At 59.9% G+C, this 15914-nt stretch overlaps 1 protein-coding gene across 1 annotated transcript in view; it reads left to right on the top strand.

The window, feature by feature from the left end:
* The window catches only part of PPARGC1B (PPARG coactivator 1 beta), a 48065-nt gene that overhangs the window by 20889 nt on the left and 11262 nt on the right, over positions 1-15914 (top strand). The window contains exons 2-5 of the mRNA XM_058848765.1: positions 9738-9911; positions 12056-12268; positions 13969-14079; positions 14683-15751. Coding sequence (XP_058704748.1) covers positions 9738-9911; positions 12056-12268; positions 13969-14079; positions 14683-15751 — 1567 coding nt within the window. The remainder of the gene's footprint in view (positions 1-9737; positions 9912-12055; positions 12269-13968; positions 14080-14682; positions 15752-15914) is intronic.

Below are 15914 nucleotides of genomic sequence, written 5' to 3'. Positions count from 1 at the left end.
GAGCTGGGGCTTCCACCCACACTGGAATATGGGCATGGACCCACCTGGACAGGCTGGGCAGGAGGGTGAGGACAGACCTGAGTGGTTTTGCCCTTTGTATCCTCTGAGACCTCGTGCATGCAGCTGCAAACCTCATTTTCACCTGGGAGCCGGGCACAGAGGGGCTCCCAGAGGCCAGCACAGCCCGTGTCCAGCAGGAGAAAGCTCCTGGAGCATCCAGTGAGGCTTTGGTGGTGGTGGCCTGAGCTCCAGCAGCATGCTGGGGCTGGACCGAGGTCAGGCTAATGCGGGAAGATCCTCCTTGTGCCTTCTTAACCCCAGCTTGAACCTTCCCTGTCTCCTGCCTCGGCCTGATTAGCTCGGAGAGGTGGCACGGGCAGCCCTGGGCAGTGCCAGCCCCACGGCAGGGCAGGCTGAGCCCCTGGGAGCTGCTGCAGGAGGGTGGGCAGCAGCAGCAGGAGGCACTGGGAATGCTGGAGGCACTGGGAGTGCAGGAGGCACTGGGAGTGCTGGAAGCACTGGGAGCACAGGAGGCACTGGGAGCACAGGAGGCACTGGGAATGCTGAAGGCACTGGGAGTGCAGGAGGCACTGGGAGCACAGGAAGGCACTGGGAGTGCAGGAGGCACTGGAAATGCTGGAGGCACTGGGAGCGCAGGAGGCACTGGGAGTGCAGGAGGCACTGGGAGTGCTGGAGGCACTGGGAATGCTGGAGGCACTGGGAGCACAGGAAGGCACTGGGAGCACAGGAAGGCACTGGGGGCACAGGAAGGCACTGGGAGCACAGGAGGCACTGGGAATGCTGGAGGCACTGGGAGTGCTGGAGGCACTGGGGGTGCAGAAGGCACTGGGAGCACAGGAAGGCACTGGGAGCACAGGAAGGCACTGGGAGCGCAGGAGGCACTGGGAGCACAGGAGGCACTGGGAATGCTGGAGGCACTGGGAGTGCTGGAGGCACTGGGAGCACAGGAGGCACTGGGAGTGCAGGAGGCACTGGGAGCACAGGAGGCACTGGGAGCACAGGAGGCACTGGGAGCACAGGAAGGCACTGGGAGCACAGGAAGGCACTGGGAGCACAGGAAGGCACTGGGAGCACAGGAGGCACTGGGAATGCTGGAAGCACTGGGAGCACAGGAAGGCACTGGGAATGCTGGAGGCACTGGGAGCACAGGAAGGCACTGGGAGCACAGGAAGGCACTGGGAGCACTGCCAGCAGGGGACAGCTTGTCCAGGCAGTGCCTGCTCCTCAGCAGAGCATCAGCCAGGTGTGAACAGGCACCTGTGGCTCTGGGAGCCAAGGACATCCTGCAGGTGACAGTGGCAGTGCCAGCGCGCTGGGGTGGCTGGCAGGCAGCAGCTTCTCTCTGCCTGCTTGTCAGGTGTGAAGGGGCAGGGTTTGGGCCGGGTGTCACCTCAGCTCTGGTGACACACAGGACAACCCCGAGTGCCAGAGGAGTTCCAGCCCTTGCTGAGCTGGGCAGAGCCAGGCTGAATCGGTTCAGGGACTCTCAGGACCGTGGCTGTGGCTCCTGGAAAGCCAAGGGGAGCTTTTGGGGTCTTGGAGGATCCCAGAGCTGTGGCTGTGGGTAGGGAGCACGGCTGTGGCCGGGCTTGGTGGCACAGGCAGTGCCCAGTGTGGCATGAGGTGGTGATGTCCCTGTGGGCAGTGGCTCTGCCTCTGGGTGCCACCACAGCTCTGGCTTCACTGTGGGACAGTTGGAGGAACAGTTGGTGCTTCCAGGCAGGGATTTGCTCTCAGAGCTGGCTGAGATGGGTGGGTGAAGAGCTGCCAGTGCCAGGGTGGGCAGCGCCTGTGGAGCTGAGCTGGGCTCAGGTGTGCCATGGCAGGATGTTTGTGATGTCCTCTGGCCTTGTGGAGCCCTGGCAGCCTCTGAGCTGGGCACCAAAGCTCCACAGGGGCTGGGGCTGCTCCTCCTCACCCCTGTGCCCACATCAGTCATGTGGCTGCTGGCTACAGGGAGGAAGGGGAAGGTCTGAAAATAATCACCCCCTCATCTTTTCCTTACAAAAGGAGGCAGTTGTCATCGTGGGGAGTTCTTGTGACCAGCAGAGCTGGCTAACAGTCAGCTCCTGAGTGAGTCAGGACTTGTCCCCTGTCGTGGCACAGCCTGGCTCCCCGGGCTCCCAGCTTGTCTGTGGCCACCTCCAGGGCTGTGGGAGTGGGAGCAATCCCAAGAATTTCAGTGTCTCAGTGCCCTGCTGGCCTTCACCACAGTCCACCGGGCATCCTCTCGGGGTTGCAGGGCTTGTGCCACCTCTTGCTGTGTCCTTGTCCCACGCAGACACAGCCAGCAGGGAGGGCTGGGGTGGTGCTGGGGGAGCCCTGCCTGCTCCTGCTCCTTCCCTGCCTGTCCCCATGGCTGGGGATCACAGGGCAGGGCTGGAGAGCTCGGAGCTGATGGCACATTTCAGTCCCTGCTGTGCTTTGTGCCCGGCTCAGCACGTGCCAGCTGCTCTCCGTTGGTCCTGCCTTCAGCTTGGGGCAGATAAGGAGGAATTTCTTGGAAAGCCCCAGCAGGGTTCAGCCTGGGGTTTGTGCCCTGCCTGGCTGATGCCATCGGGTGGTGGCAGGGAGCTGGTGGCAGGACAGGGCTGGCAGCAGCCGGTGGCACGTGTGTGTTTGGGGGTGGATAGCGTTTGCCAGGCTGGCTGCTGGCAGCGTGGGCTACCAGGGGGTGCTGCTGTTTGGCCCCAGGGGCGCAGGATGGAGCTGTCACACGTGGGCAGGCACCGTTCTGAGCACGCTGTGGGTGCCCAGGTGTGCTGGCACTGCCTGGCAGAGCACAGGGCCAGGCAGGGCTGTTTCCATGAGGTGGTGTTGAGAGAGGAGGTGGCTCCTCGGGAACAGCCTGTTCCTGCTGTGCTCCTTGCACAGCCCCCACCTGCCCTTGCCTTGTGCCTGGCAGCACTGGGGGGATGCTTTAGGGTCTGTGAGGGGCTCCCTGGCGGCTGCTGCAGCCCTGGGCTGGTCCTGGAGCTCAGGCAGAACCAAAGTGGACCCTAATTTGGAGCCTGAATAAATGAGCTGAGTGTAGTGTGAACATGCAGCTCTGTAACCTGTGATATACTTTGCTGCTGCCCTTCTTCCTAAAGCGACACACCTTTGTTTGAAGTATTCCAGCAGAATGTTGTTTATCCAGGGCATTATTACCAGTATCTCAGGCTCCTTATTTCTATCCTGTGACTCAAGGACAGTTTAGTGCAATTTCTTCCATCTTTCTTCCCTATCAGAGTTATCCTGGCAAGTTCATGTTTATTGTTTGCGGTTAATGTTTAATATTTCCCATTACTGGCATCTCATGGTTGATCTTAATTACACCCTGCTAATGTAAGACAAAAGTCAGCGAGTGAGACTCAGAGCTCGAGCTGGGGCTCAGAGCCTGGCACTGAGCACCCTTTTACCCACTCAGGACCCCTTTACCCACTCAGGACCCCTTTACCCACTCAGCACCCCCTTCTCCCACTCAGTGCATCTCAGGCTGTGCTGGGAGGGCGGCTGCTCCACGTGTGCCACAGAATCACAGAATCATTTAGGTTGGAAAAGGCTTCTGAGGTCATCAGGGGTAACCTTTGAGTCCAGCCCCTGAGTCCAGGCTGTGCTGGCACAGCGTGCCCAGCGTGGGGCCCGGCAGTTCCCACGTGCTGCACACACAGGGACCAGCAGAAGTTGCTTTGGAGTAGCTCAGGAGGAAGAAAGAGCTGCTGTTTGCTTAGTCCTGGCTTTAAATGAGGTTTTGCCCCTCTTGCTGGCTGGGCTGAATCGTTAAAATGGATTAGTAGAAAGTTTTAAAAAGAAAAAGTAATTAAAAATTAACAGGGGACAGAGGGCAAAATGCCTGGCAGGACAGCGAGGTGGCTCGTGCTCCAGGCAGCCTGGGAGGTTCCTGGGTGCCTTTCCCCCAAAGCTGGGGAGGGGATGAGGGCCCTGCCCATCCCTGCACTCCCTGTGTGTGCAGCCAGGGTCCCCTCACCTCCAGGGACCCCTGGCCCTTGGCTGTGGGGCTCTCAGGCTATAAATATCGGGGGTGTCAAGGGGTGACAGGGCCAAGGTACAACTCGACACCACCTCTCCCTCATTCACAGTGACATTTTGTCAAATGCCACTGAGGAGGGGGGTTGCTTATCTGCTGGCACAGACTCTGGTGACCTTCACAGCTCTGGCCAGGTGCCTCCTTGCTGTATTTACACTTATTTATAGCTCTCTCCTCCATTCCCACCTCTGCCCTCCTCCCTGGTGCTGGAGCCGGGCTGCCCACCCCACAAACCCCACATCCCTCTGGGCTGGAGCTGGTACATCCTTGGGGGTGACAAAGGGCTGGCAGCCCCTGGCCTGGTGCTGATGGTCCAAGCCCATGGGGACAGTGTCCCCTGGCTGGGAGCTGTGGGGACAGCAGGGTCCTGCTGTGGGTGATGCCCCCAAAGGCTCCTCACTCGGGTTCTGGGGCAGCCCAGGAGGGTGCTGGGGGTCTGCAGGCACCCCTGCCTGAAAGGGGAGAGTGGCTGTGCCCAGAGTCACATCAACCAGTGTCACATCAACCAGTGCCACATCAACCAGTGTCACATCAACCAGAGTGCCACATCAACCAGTGCCACACCAACCAGAGTGTCACACCAACCAGAGTGTCACATCAACCAGAGTGTCACATCAACCAGTGCCACATCAACCAGTGTCACATCAACCAGAGTGTCACATCAACCAGTGCCACACCAACCAGTGCCACATCAACCAGTGCCACATCAACCAGTGTCACATCAACCAGAGTGTCACATCAACCAGTGCCACATCAACCAGTGCCACATCAACCAGTGTCACATCAACCAGAGTGTCACATCAACCAGTGTCACATCAACCAGTGTCACATCAACCAGAGTGTCACATCAACCAGTGCCACATCAACCAGTGCCACATCAACCAGTGCCACATCAACCAGTGCCACACCAACCAGAGTGTCACATCAACCAGTGCCACATCAATCAGAGTGTCACATCAACCAGTGCCACATCAACCAGTGCCACACCAACCAGAGTGTTACATCAACCAGTGCCACATCAACCAGTGCCACACCAACCAGAGTGTTACATCAACCAGTGCCACATCAACCAGTGCCACACCAACCAGAGTGTTACATCAACCAGTGCCACACCAACCAGAGTGTCAGACCAGCCACTGCCACACCAACCAGAGTGCCACACCAACCAGAGTGCCACACCATCCAGAGTGTCACATCAACCAGTGCCACATCAACCAGTGCCACACCAAACAGAGTGCCACATCAACCAGTGCCACATCAACCAGTGTCACATCAACCAGAGTGTCACATCAACCAGTGCCACACCAACCAGAGTGTCACATCAACCAGTGCCACATCAACCAGTGTCACATCAACCAGTGCCACATCAATCAGAGTGTCACATCAACCAGTGCCACATCAACCAGTGCCACATCAACCAGAGTGTCACACCAACCAGTGCCACACCAACCAGTGCCACATCAACCACTGCCACATCAACCAGTGTCACATCAACCAGAGTGTCACACCAACCAGAGTGTCACATCAACCAGTGTCACACCAACCAATGTCACATCAACCAGTGCCACATCAACCAGAGTGTCATACCATCCAGAGTGTCACACCAGCCAGTACCACACCGTTGTCACACCAGTGTCACACCAGTGCCACACCAGTATCACACCAGTACCACACCAGTATCACACCAGTGCCACACCAGTGCCACACCAGTGCTACACCAGTGCCACCTGCCCAGTGCCACCTGCCCAGTGCCAGCCCGTCGTGCAGAGCAGCCCACAGTCTCCCTGCAGGGCTGTAATCCCCATTTGAAGCAGTCTGTGATTACGGATTTCCCTGATAAGCCCAGACGACTCTCTGCAAAACCCCTGCCCAAGGATTTTCTTTCCTATTTCGAGTCAGGCCCGGGTGAGGGCGAGGAGGGAGAAGCTCCCCGTGGGGCCGAGGGAGGGCTGGTGGGAGCAGCACTTGTTGTTCTCGGCATTTCTCGCCTTCTGCTGCTTTGGGTCCCAGCCTGAACGCCCCTGGCTCCTTTGGGGCTGTGTCTGCAGCACGTGTGGATGTATATTTATCCCTTCATGCTTTGGGTAGGCTCTGGGCTGTGCAGGGAGGAGCTGAGTCACTGTTTGCTCCCTGGTGAGGAGTGGGCTGCCTGTGGTGGCCCCTCGAGGTGCTGCCTCTCCCCTTTGTTCCAAGAGGGCCATGCAGAGCAGCCCGTGCAGGCAGCGCAGGATGAGGCTCCTGGAAGCTGCTGCTGGCAGCTCTTCAGAGGCTGCCCTGGTGTGCCATCACCCCGTGTGCCCGCAGCCCAAAACACTTGGCCATGACTTCAAGGGGTTGGAGCCGGGGGTTCTGAAGATAAGGGCAATTTCTACCGGTGCTGCTGTTGGAGTGAGACAGAGGAGAGCACCTGCAGGTCTCCCTGTCACGGTCACTGCGCTGTCCCCGGCTCCCTGAGGCAGACAATGAGCTGAGCCCTTGCTTGCCCTGGCTCAGGTTGCTCTTTCCTGGCAGCAGGGCTGTTCCTGCTCTCCCTGGACACATGCACTCTCTTGTGGGCACAGCTGTCCCCAGGAGCCAGCAGCCTGACCCCAGCCAGCCTCTCCAGTCCTGCTGACTGCAGGGTTTAGTTTGGGGAGCACAAGGTGACGCTGAAAAAGAGGAAAACATTTCCTGTCTCGTTAATCCAGTGTTTAAATTAGAGTTGGGCCTGGGGAGGAGGCTCGTGTCTCCTCAGAGATAAGAGCTCATGTGCCAGAGTTCACACTGCTCCAAACCAGAAGGACTGAAAGGGACGTGTCCCACCTGCTGTCCCCAGGGTGTCATCCGTGGATGTGGCTCCAGCCCAGGACATGTTCCCAGAGCCTCTGGGGACACCAGAGACAGTGTCCTGCACTGAATACCCTCAGAGGTGGGCAGGGAGATGGATCTAAGCCCTGTGCCAGCTCCCTGTGCCACCGCTGCCCTGGGAAGGACAGGCTGGGGACATTGCAGAGGGACAGGGAGCAGTGGTGGCAGCCCCAGAGCACCCAGGAGCTCTTCCATGGCCAGGAGACCAAGGGATGCTGACCAAGGAGCCAGCAGGAGCTCTCCTGCTGGAGCAGGGATCCGTCAGACGCCGCCTGCAGCTCTCTGGTCGCAGCCTTGCTGCAGCACACCCGGGCCAGGTGTCTGGGCTGGAGGATGCCTCCGAATTTCTGAGCATGTCTCCATGGGTGTTTGCTGGCTGCACACCAAGAACCCATGGCTGATCTTCCTACAAAGTCCCGAGTAAAATTAGAACAAAAGTTCACTCCTCTCCCAAGGCAGCAGGAAGTGCAAAAGGGTGGGAAAAGGGAGAGTGGGAGCAGATGAGGTCCCGTGCCCACAGGCAGCCTCCCCACGGCTGCTGCCACGGGCAGGGGGCTGGACCCTTCCCACCCCTGTGGCCAGCCCAGAGGGGCTCAGTGCTGCTGAGGGTTCTGAGCTGGGAGTGATGGGCTCCCTCTGGAGCCCCAGGTCCTGGGTGCCTGGGCTGGGTAAATGACACTGCCAGCACTGCTTGGAGTGCTGGGTGCCCATCCAGCTGCCAGTATGGGTGACCCCACTCAGCAAAGGCTGTCCCCGTGGTTTTCCAGGAGGAGGAGGCTCAATTCAGAGCTGAGTTTTGGGCATTCCTGAGCTGTAGCAGGAAGCTGGGAGCATCCCCGGCGTGGCAGTGGCGGGGCAGTGCTGCCCTGGAGTGCCCAGGGAGGGCAGCTCAGCAGCTTTAGATTGCAGGAGTTTATTTTTACCCAGCCCTGTTGCCAATGGGGACATGTCACATCTGTGGAGTTGATCAAAAGACATCCCGAGCACTGGTGTCAGCTGCTCCTTGTGATCTCAGCACCAGGATCTTTTCCCTTGTGGCATATCAAAAGGAGCAGGAGAATTTGGCTGCTCTGCTATTTTTAATTGCACGCACACACGCACACACAGACACACGTATATCTATGTATGTATGGCTTGGCTAAAAATAAAAGCCTTTGCCTGTGTTCCCATGGGAAGATTTGGGGGAGAAGGGGGAGACAAAGTTGTCACAAGACTTTTTTCTGGAGCAGGCACTAGAGCAGGGACAGGAAGGCAGGGACAAGCCACAGCAGGTAAGGGACACATCTGAAAGGCCAAAGCACATCTGATCCCAGAGCAGAGGGGACAGAACAAGGGGAAAGGCAGCAGCTGTGTCCCCCAGAGCTGGCAGTGGGGACACTCCTGACCTGCTGCATGCACTCTGACACCTGGGAACAAAGGTTTTTGCAGAGCAGGTTAGAAAATCCCATCCTGGGGACCCAGTGAGGAGTATCAGCTCCCAGAGCCACTCAGGGCTGCCTGATACACTTTGTGGCACCACACTTGTGGTATCTACCTGATAAACATCCTTCCAGCGAAAAGGGTCCTGGGAGAGCTCCCAGGGCTTTGGGGCAGCAGCAGCAGCTCCCTGTGTTCCCCAGCCCCACTGCAGGTCCTGGGCATGGCACCCTCAGGCCATAAAACCACTCTCCCCTGCCCTTGCTGTGCCCTCCAAGGTGCTCTCCCCGTTTTCCACCTCCCCTGGGGTGGGTCAGGGTGGGAAGCAGGTGAGAAATGCGAAGTGGGAGTGAGTGTGTGCACGGGAGTGTCCTTTGGAGTGTCCTGGATGTGGTGGCAGACCGGCTCCTCAGCCTGGGGGAACACAGTCAGTAATCCCAGATTATCCCAATTTGAAAAACAAAAAATGAGAAAGAGAGAAAAGCTGTCTTTTCCATCCCTGCAGCTGGGTTTGAAATCCCTTTTCCTTCCCACTGAGTGATGGAGGAGACCCTTCCAGGGTGCTTCAGGAGGAGGGGCCCCCACGCTCCCCTGCAGCCTCTCTCACATGCTCAGATGTTTGCCTGCTCCAAAATCCATTTGCTCTGTAAATAAACTTGCTTCCCTCACTGCCAGAAAACTCCCCTTGGGCAGCCAGTGCTGGGAGGAGTCGCAGCAGACCTTTCCCCTCCGTGTTTTAGCCTGGACACCGAGGCAAAACCAGGCACGGTGCAAATGCCAGGGCGGGCAGCGGGTGCTGGGTGCTGCCGTGGGGCTCCGTGGCTGGAAGCCAGGCCCAAGTGGGGCAGGTGCCAGCTCCTTTCTGTGGTTAAATGGAGATTTTTAGCTCAGCTCCTGCAGCTCACATCACCCATGTGCTCTCAGGCATCCTCTCATTTCCAGGCACGGTGCAGGGAGCAGGGTCTGGGTTGCCTTGGTGGCACTTTGGGATGTGCAGCTTCCCCAGAGGGATGTCCTGAGTGCTCCAGGGCTGTGTGGTGGGGACAGGTGTGAGGCTGGCCCTGTGTGCTGCTGTCCCAGGCCTCCTGTGCTGATCCTCAGGCCACCTGGATGTCACTTTTAGGGCAGCAGGGGCAGGAGTTGTCCTGGGAGCCCCGGGTGGCCGTGCTGTGCTCTGCCCTCGCTGGGAGACACGAGGCTCTTCCCATGCAGGTCCTGCTGTTCCAGGGGGGGTTTGGTGGCAGCTCTGGGGCTGCTCACAGTGACCAGTGGCAGAGCCAGTGGGTGAAGAGGTGCCCAGCACACCCTGCCAGCGCCGTGGCACCGCTCCTGGAGCCAGGGCTGGCATCACTGGGTGCACCTGGGGCAATGCTGCTGCCTTTACCGCCGGGCTCAGCCCCTTTCTGTGCTTCCCTGTGTGCAGTATGAGGTGTCTGGCGAGGAGCATCTCTACTCTGACTTCCCCGAGATCGATCTGTCCCAGCTGGACGCCGGAGACCTGGACTCTGCCGGGTGTTTCAGCGAGCTGCAGTGGGGCGGGGAGCACTCGGAGACCGACTCCAGCCAGTACAGCACCGACGACTCCGAGCTCTTCCAGGTACCCCCAACCCAACCCCCCCGAGGGTGCAGGCAGGGGGAGAAGGAGGGTGGGAGGAGGGAACACACATAACTATTAATATCTCCTCCCCAGCTGATTACTGCTCCATTAATTTGTGCACCGGCTCTAAATGGGGCAAGCGGAGTAGGGCTAATGAGGAGGAGGAGGAGGAGGAGGAGGCTGCTGAGCCAGCCCTCCTGTGCTGGATTATTCACAGGGAATTGCAGCCGGGGTGCAGCGTGTCCTGTTCCATTCCCGGAATGCCAGGGCGGCAGTGCGGGGGTCTCAGCACTGGCAGAATTCCCTTTCCAGGAGCACAAAGCAGCCCCTTCCTCTGTTTTCCCAGCTCTGGCAGCCCCCTCTGCGTGGGGCTGGGGTCCCTTTGGCACAGGGGCTGCTTCCTCTGCTTGGATCCATGGCCCTGGGGATGCTCCGTGTCCCTCTGCTCCTGTCTCTGACCATCCCTGGAGCTGTGAGGGCAGGGCAGGGCACAGCACACCCAGGCTGGAGCAGGGAGGTCAGAGGGGACAGGGCACAGAGCAGGCTGGGCAGCCCCCTCGCCCTGCCCAAAGCTTGTGCCATGCCCTGGATGTGCCTGTCCTTGGGGCTGGGGGCTCTGTGCCCTCCCGAGCAGCGCCCAGGCCTTCACCCCCTTGCACGAGGAGGTTGTGAGCCACAGGTACCAGCTAATCACCAACCCTGGGTTACATTTTGGGAGGAGGATGATTTCTATTTAAACAAGGAGATGAAAAAAAAAAAAAAAGCCTCAATATTTTCTAACCTGCCCATAATAACAACCCTCTGGCTCTTGTGCTGGGCTGATGCTGTGCTTGAAAATGGTCCAGTCCAGCTGAGGGACCTTCATCACGAGATGCATATTTTCCGTGAACTTCCTGGGGAAAAGATAAACAGAAAAGAAATGCAAAAGCCAGGCCGATGAGGAGCAGTGGAGTATGATGAAATGTATCCCACTGAACTTGTATGCACAGCAATCTCGTGCCAATAACAGGAGGAAAAGAAACGGAGCCAAAAATGGAGCATCCTGCTGCCTTTCCCTGGAGCCTGCTCCAGTAACTGCGAGCAAGGTTAGGGCATGGAACAAAAGATGTTTAATTTTCAAACAAGAGGAGAGAAACACAGGAGGCTGTGTGCAGTCCTGCCTGTGAGCCTGACTTTACCCCCGTGCTAATTTTACTGCTGATGGTAGCCTGCTTCCCCTTGGACACGGTTTACATTCAGATTATGATGGAGGAGGACCAAAAAGAAGGAACTTCTGGCTCACTCCAGCCATTCCTCAGCTTCTGCATCCTCTTCTGGGCTCCAGCACTGTATTGCCAGACTGGAAGGGAGCTCGTGGGGCCGGATGGGACTGGGAGGGCACTGGGAAGGCTGGAGGTGCATCACAAAGCCAAAGCCCAGATGGAAAGAGGGACCCAAGTGAAGCTGGAGCAGTGGGCAGGGAGGAGGCAGGAGCAGCCCCTGGCCCTGCCTGGCCCAGAGAGAGATGGGCCTTGCACCACAGCTCCCCTGAGCGGGTTTTTGGGTGAACAGCGTGACCTGAGGATGCTGATGGCAGATTTGGGAGTGGCTGGGGCTGTGCTCTGGACAGGGTCTCTCACACAGCACTGGGTGCAGCAGCTTTAGGTGTGGGAGCCCCTGAAGAGCTGGAGGTACCTGTGTTTAGTGAACACAAAACTCAGAGTGGTTGTTGTCACAAGCTGTGGCATCTGGCCAGTGGGCAGAGCTTCCCCTGTGCCCTCCTGGGAGGCTGTGCCCTCTTGTCCACTGGGCAGCGTTGGCTGAGCTCACAGCTCTGCACTTGCAGAGTCAGGAGGATTTGGGCCATTCTTCCTCACAGATCCTTTATCTGCTGCTGTTTGCCTCATGGTGGGGTGGAGGGGCTGTTGGGAGAGATGCTCTGATTCACTCTTTCCCTGCTGGGGTGCAGTTGTTCAGACTGATGCTCCTTTTTGGGGTCTCACCTCATCCCATCCCAGTGCTGTGCTGGGGAAAAGCTCTCCCAGTGGGGTCACTGGGGAGTGTGGGAGCTGCTGTGGCTCTGCTGGTCCCTGTCCCCTCTCCAGCATCACGAGGACCCTCTGCCCATCCTAACACCCCCTTTCTTCTCTGCCTGCTCCTTTCAGATAATAGACAGCGAGAACGAAGCGCTGCTGGCAGCCCTCACCGAGACTTTGGATGATATACAGGGAGATGACATGGGCCTGGCTGCCTTCCGAACTATGGAAGAGGGGGACACGCTCAACTCTGCCACCACCTCACCTGCCCCTTCCCCCAAACCCACCGCCCCGGTCACGGGGGGGCCGCCCCCGGCCCCCGAGTGTGATGAGCTGTCTCTAGTAAGAACCCACTTCCTACTGTTTAAGGTGGATTTGGATGAGCCCCAGATAAGCCGGCTGCATGGGTATGATAGGAAGCCAAGGTCTGAATTTTTTCATTCTAGGCTTAAAACTCTCTTTAACCGTCAATACCAAAGCATATACTTGTATTGTATACGTATACATGTTCTGCATCATTGCTGTCACCTCCATCACCATCCTCACGGGAACGAGCTGTGTGTATACAAATCTACCTCTGGACGGGGTGGGGGGCGGGTGGCAGAGGGCTGGGGGCTGCTTTGGGACACCCACACCTGCTTTTAATCCCACGTGCAGGTGTGGGGCTGCCCAGGGTTCTCCCTGGCTCATCCCAGCCCCGTGCCCGTGGGCAGTGGTGGCTGTTCCCCCTGGCTCTGTCCCGGGCAGAGCTCCCTGCTGTCACAGAGTGTCAGCCCCTGCCCTCCCTCACCTTTCAGGGGGAGCCTTTGACCCACCAAAGCCCCTCGGGGGCTGCGTGGCCTCCAGCCCCTCCAGATTTGGTGGCTGGAGGAGCATCCCTCTCGTTTCCCCACAACACTGGGGCTCCGGCCCCGCTCCCCTTCCTGGCCAGGATGAAGTGGGAGCGTTTCCTGCCCTCCCCGGGAGGTTCCCTGGGCCAGGACCCCCAGCCCGCTCCCTCCTGCGGCTCTCAGTCCTGCCCAGAGCCCCCAGCCCGCTCCCGGGGTGTCCCCAAAAACCCAGCCAAGGGGAGGAGTGACATCCAGTGGTGACAGCGTGCATTTCCACCGCCCACGCCCCGCGCAGGGGTATATATCACACATGACCTGTATGTGTATATATAGGATGTATACGTTGCAGGGGAGGGGGGGAAAGGGTGCTGGGCGCTTCCACCAACAGGAGCCTCGCTCCTAAAGCTGCGGCTGGCATTTCCTGGCAGACCCTGACCCGGGCACCCCTTTTCTATCAGTCCCTAACCCGCCAGGGCTCTGTGCCCCCCGGGAGCCCCAGATCTGTCTCTCCTGCAGTCCCCGGTGCCTACGCAGTCGTCTTGCTGTTGAGCTGTTGTCACCTCCGGTTGTTAGCGCCGCATGGGCACGATCGCAAATGTTGCTGGGTGTGGGGCCTGGGTTGTTTTGGTTTTTTTCACTCCCCCCGATCAAAATTGGGGTTGAGTAGAAGGGAAATGTTGTGCTGACCCTGCCGTCAGAGGGTGACCCGGGGAAAACCCCGCAGTGCCCATGGACACGGTGCTGGGGGACATCCTCGGCAGGTCCCACCGGGATTTGCATCTGCAAAACGCCTTGAGAGCTCGTTAATGAGTCGAGGATGTTTTGGCTAAATGAGCCTCGCACGGGGACTCGAGCGAGCTGTCCAAAGCCATCACTCACACCAGTGTAAAGCCTCTGTCACCTCAGGGCACAACTGATGGAGTGAGAAGCTGGGATGCCACGGCAGCTCCGGTGTGTCTGACACCGTGGGGCTGGCCCTGGGGAGTCAATTCCCTCCTGTCCCCACTGCCCCAGCCCGCCTGGGGGTCCCTGGGCTGAATGCTGTGGGGACAGCCCCGGCCCCACAGGGCTGTGCACAGCCACGAGGAGGTGGGAAACACTAACCCTAACCCTCCCTGCCCGCTATTTTTTGTCCCCGTTTTTGGATGGATGTGCTCTCCCGTGAGCCCTCGCTGCGATGCCGACTCCTTTTCTTGCCCCTTCTCTTTGCAGCTGAAGAAGCTGCTCCTCTCTCCGTCACCTCCGAGCTGCGAGCTCCAGCGGGACGGGAGCGCCCGGCGCCCGGGGACCCCAAAGTCACGGCCCGCACGGCCCTGCACAAAGGTAACCCCCCAAAGCCTGCAGCACCCACCTCCTGGGGCCCGAGGGATGGTGCTGGGGAGTGTGAGCAGCCTCCGGGCTGGGCAGGAGCTTGGGACAGGCAGGGACTGTCACCCGCAGTGCTCCCATCCCTGCCTGTTGCAGTCTGGGCTCTGCAGAGCTTTAGACTCTGTGCTGTGCTAAGAAGCACCTTGATCTGAACCCAGCGGGGTTTGGCCTCTCCCAGCTTCCCTGAGCACCCATTTGTGAAAGCCCCGTGTGCTCCCTGCTCACCCCCTTGTCCCCCTCGCTGCTGACTCTCAGCCCAAGCCGGGAATCACTGCCTGCAGAGCCCAGCCCAACACCTGAGCTGATCTGAAGCCGGCAGAAGGTGCCATCAGAGATTTTCCTGCTTTGCTAATTGTGGTTGTGCATTAGGCCTGGGAAATGAGATTGGCTGGGAAGAGCAGCAGGTCCCTCCTGGGGAGATGGAGCATCGCTGTGTGCAGGAGGGGCTGAGCCCAGGGAGGTCGGGGGGTTTCAGGGTGTGGGGTGGCTCTCTCAGCCTCCCCCCAGGGTCGTGGCTGTGGGGCTCAGGGCTGACTTTCTCCTCTCTCCTCTGGGAAGGTGGAGGGTCCCCGGGACAGGAGGGCGAGCGTCCCGCAGGCACAGAGCCGCAGCTGCACGGAGCTGCACCGGCACCTCACCTCCAGCACCTCCTGCTCCCAGACCAAAGCCCCCCAGGCTCCCGAGGAGTGTCCCGGCAGCGGCCACCACCCGTCCCCGGGCGGCTGCGCCCATCACGAGGACGACAGTGACTCCAGCGAGGACTCGCTGAGCTCCGGCGACTCGGTGGCCGCCCTGTCCTCGGCGGAGGACGGCACGGGCAGCCAGTTCTCCTGCGAGGGGGAGCTGCACTCGGTGGTGGAGCTGATCCGCTACATGCACACCTACTGCCTGCCCCCTCGCAAGCTGCCCCCCGACAGCAATCCCCAGCCCTGCAGCAGCCCCTTCAAGAGAGCCAGAGCGGACTGTGCCCCCGCTCCGGGCAGCGCCCAGAGCCGGCCGGGCTGCGCCTGGCAGGCAGCCGGCGGCTGCAAGAAGCCCGGAGCATCCTTCTCCATCCTGAAGGAGCTGCTGGCGAGGGACCTGCTGTGCGATGTGAGCAAGCCATACCGCCTGGGCAAGCCCGTGTACGCTGCCCTGGCACGGCCGCCCGGCTCCTGCTCCCCCGCGCCGCCCGATGCCGAGGATGCCGGCGGGACTTGCACAGCCAGAGGGAAAGCGGCGGCAGAGAGGGGCGAGCCCCGGCACAGCCCCGAGGCGGAGGCGCCCCGGGAGCTGGGCGACCTTGAGGACGATGCTGGGAAGCAGGAGGGCGGCCCTGGAGCAGGGAAGGCGGCCCGCAGGCAAGACAGCGCTGTTTACGCCGTGCGCCGCTCCAAGAGACTCAACCCCGAGCTCGGGCACTGGCTCTCCTTCCTTGACGAGCCGCACCCCGAGTCCTCCGTGCCCCTGGGCTGCAGCGAGGCCGCTCCTCCGCTGCTGGAGGGTTTCTCTGCCGAAGAGCCGGCGGCCGAAGTGGAGGTGGGGGGCACAGCCCCATCGGTGGAGCCGCAGCCCCTCTGCCTGGGCTCCCTGGGGGATGGCGAGGTGGGCACTGAGAGCCGGCGCTGTGCCCTCCTGGAGCAAACAGGTGAGGGCTGTGACTGTCTCTGCTCGCCCTCCCCAGCGTGCCCGTGCTGCCCGTGCCATCCCAGCCACGGGCAAGTGATGCTGGCCGGGTGCTCAGCTGGCAGGAGAGCTGTGAGCAGCCCCCTATGCTGCCAGGCTGCTGGGCTCTGTTCTTTTTTGGGATG

Source organism: Poecile atricapillus, chromosome 13 (genome assembly GCF_030490865.1).
Source record: "Poecile atricapillus isolate bPoeAtr1 chromosome 13, bPoeAtr1.hap1, whole genome shotgun sequence".
Classification (NCBI taxonomy): domain Eukaryota; kingdom Metazoa; phylum Chordata; class Aves; order Passeriformes; family Paridae; genus Poecile; species Poecile atricapillus.
This window is presented reverse-complemented; position numbering and strand designations above follow the sequence as displayed.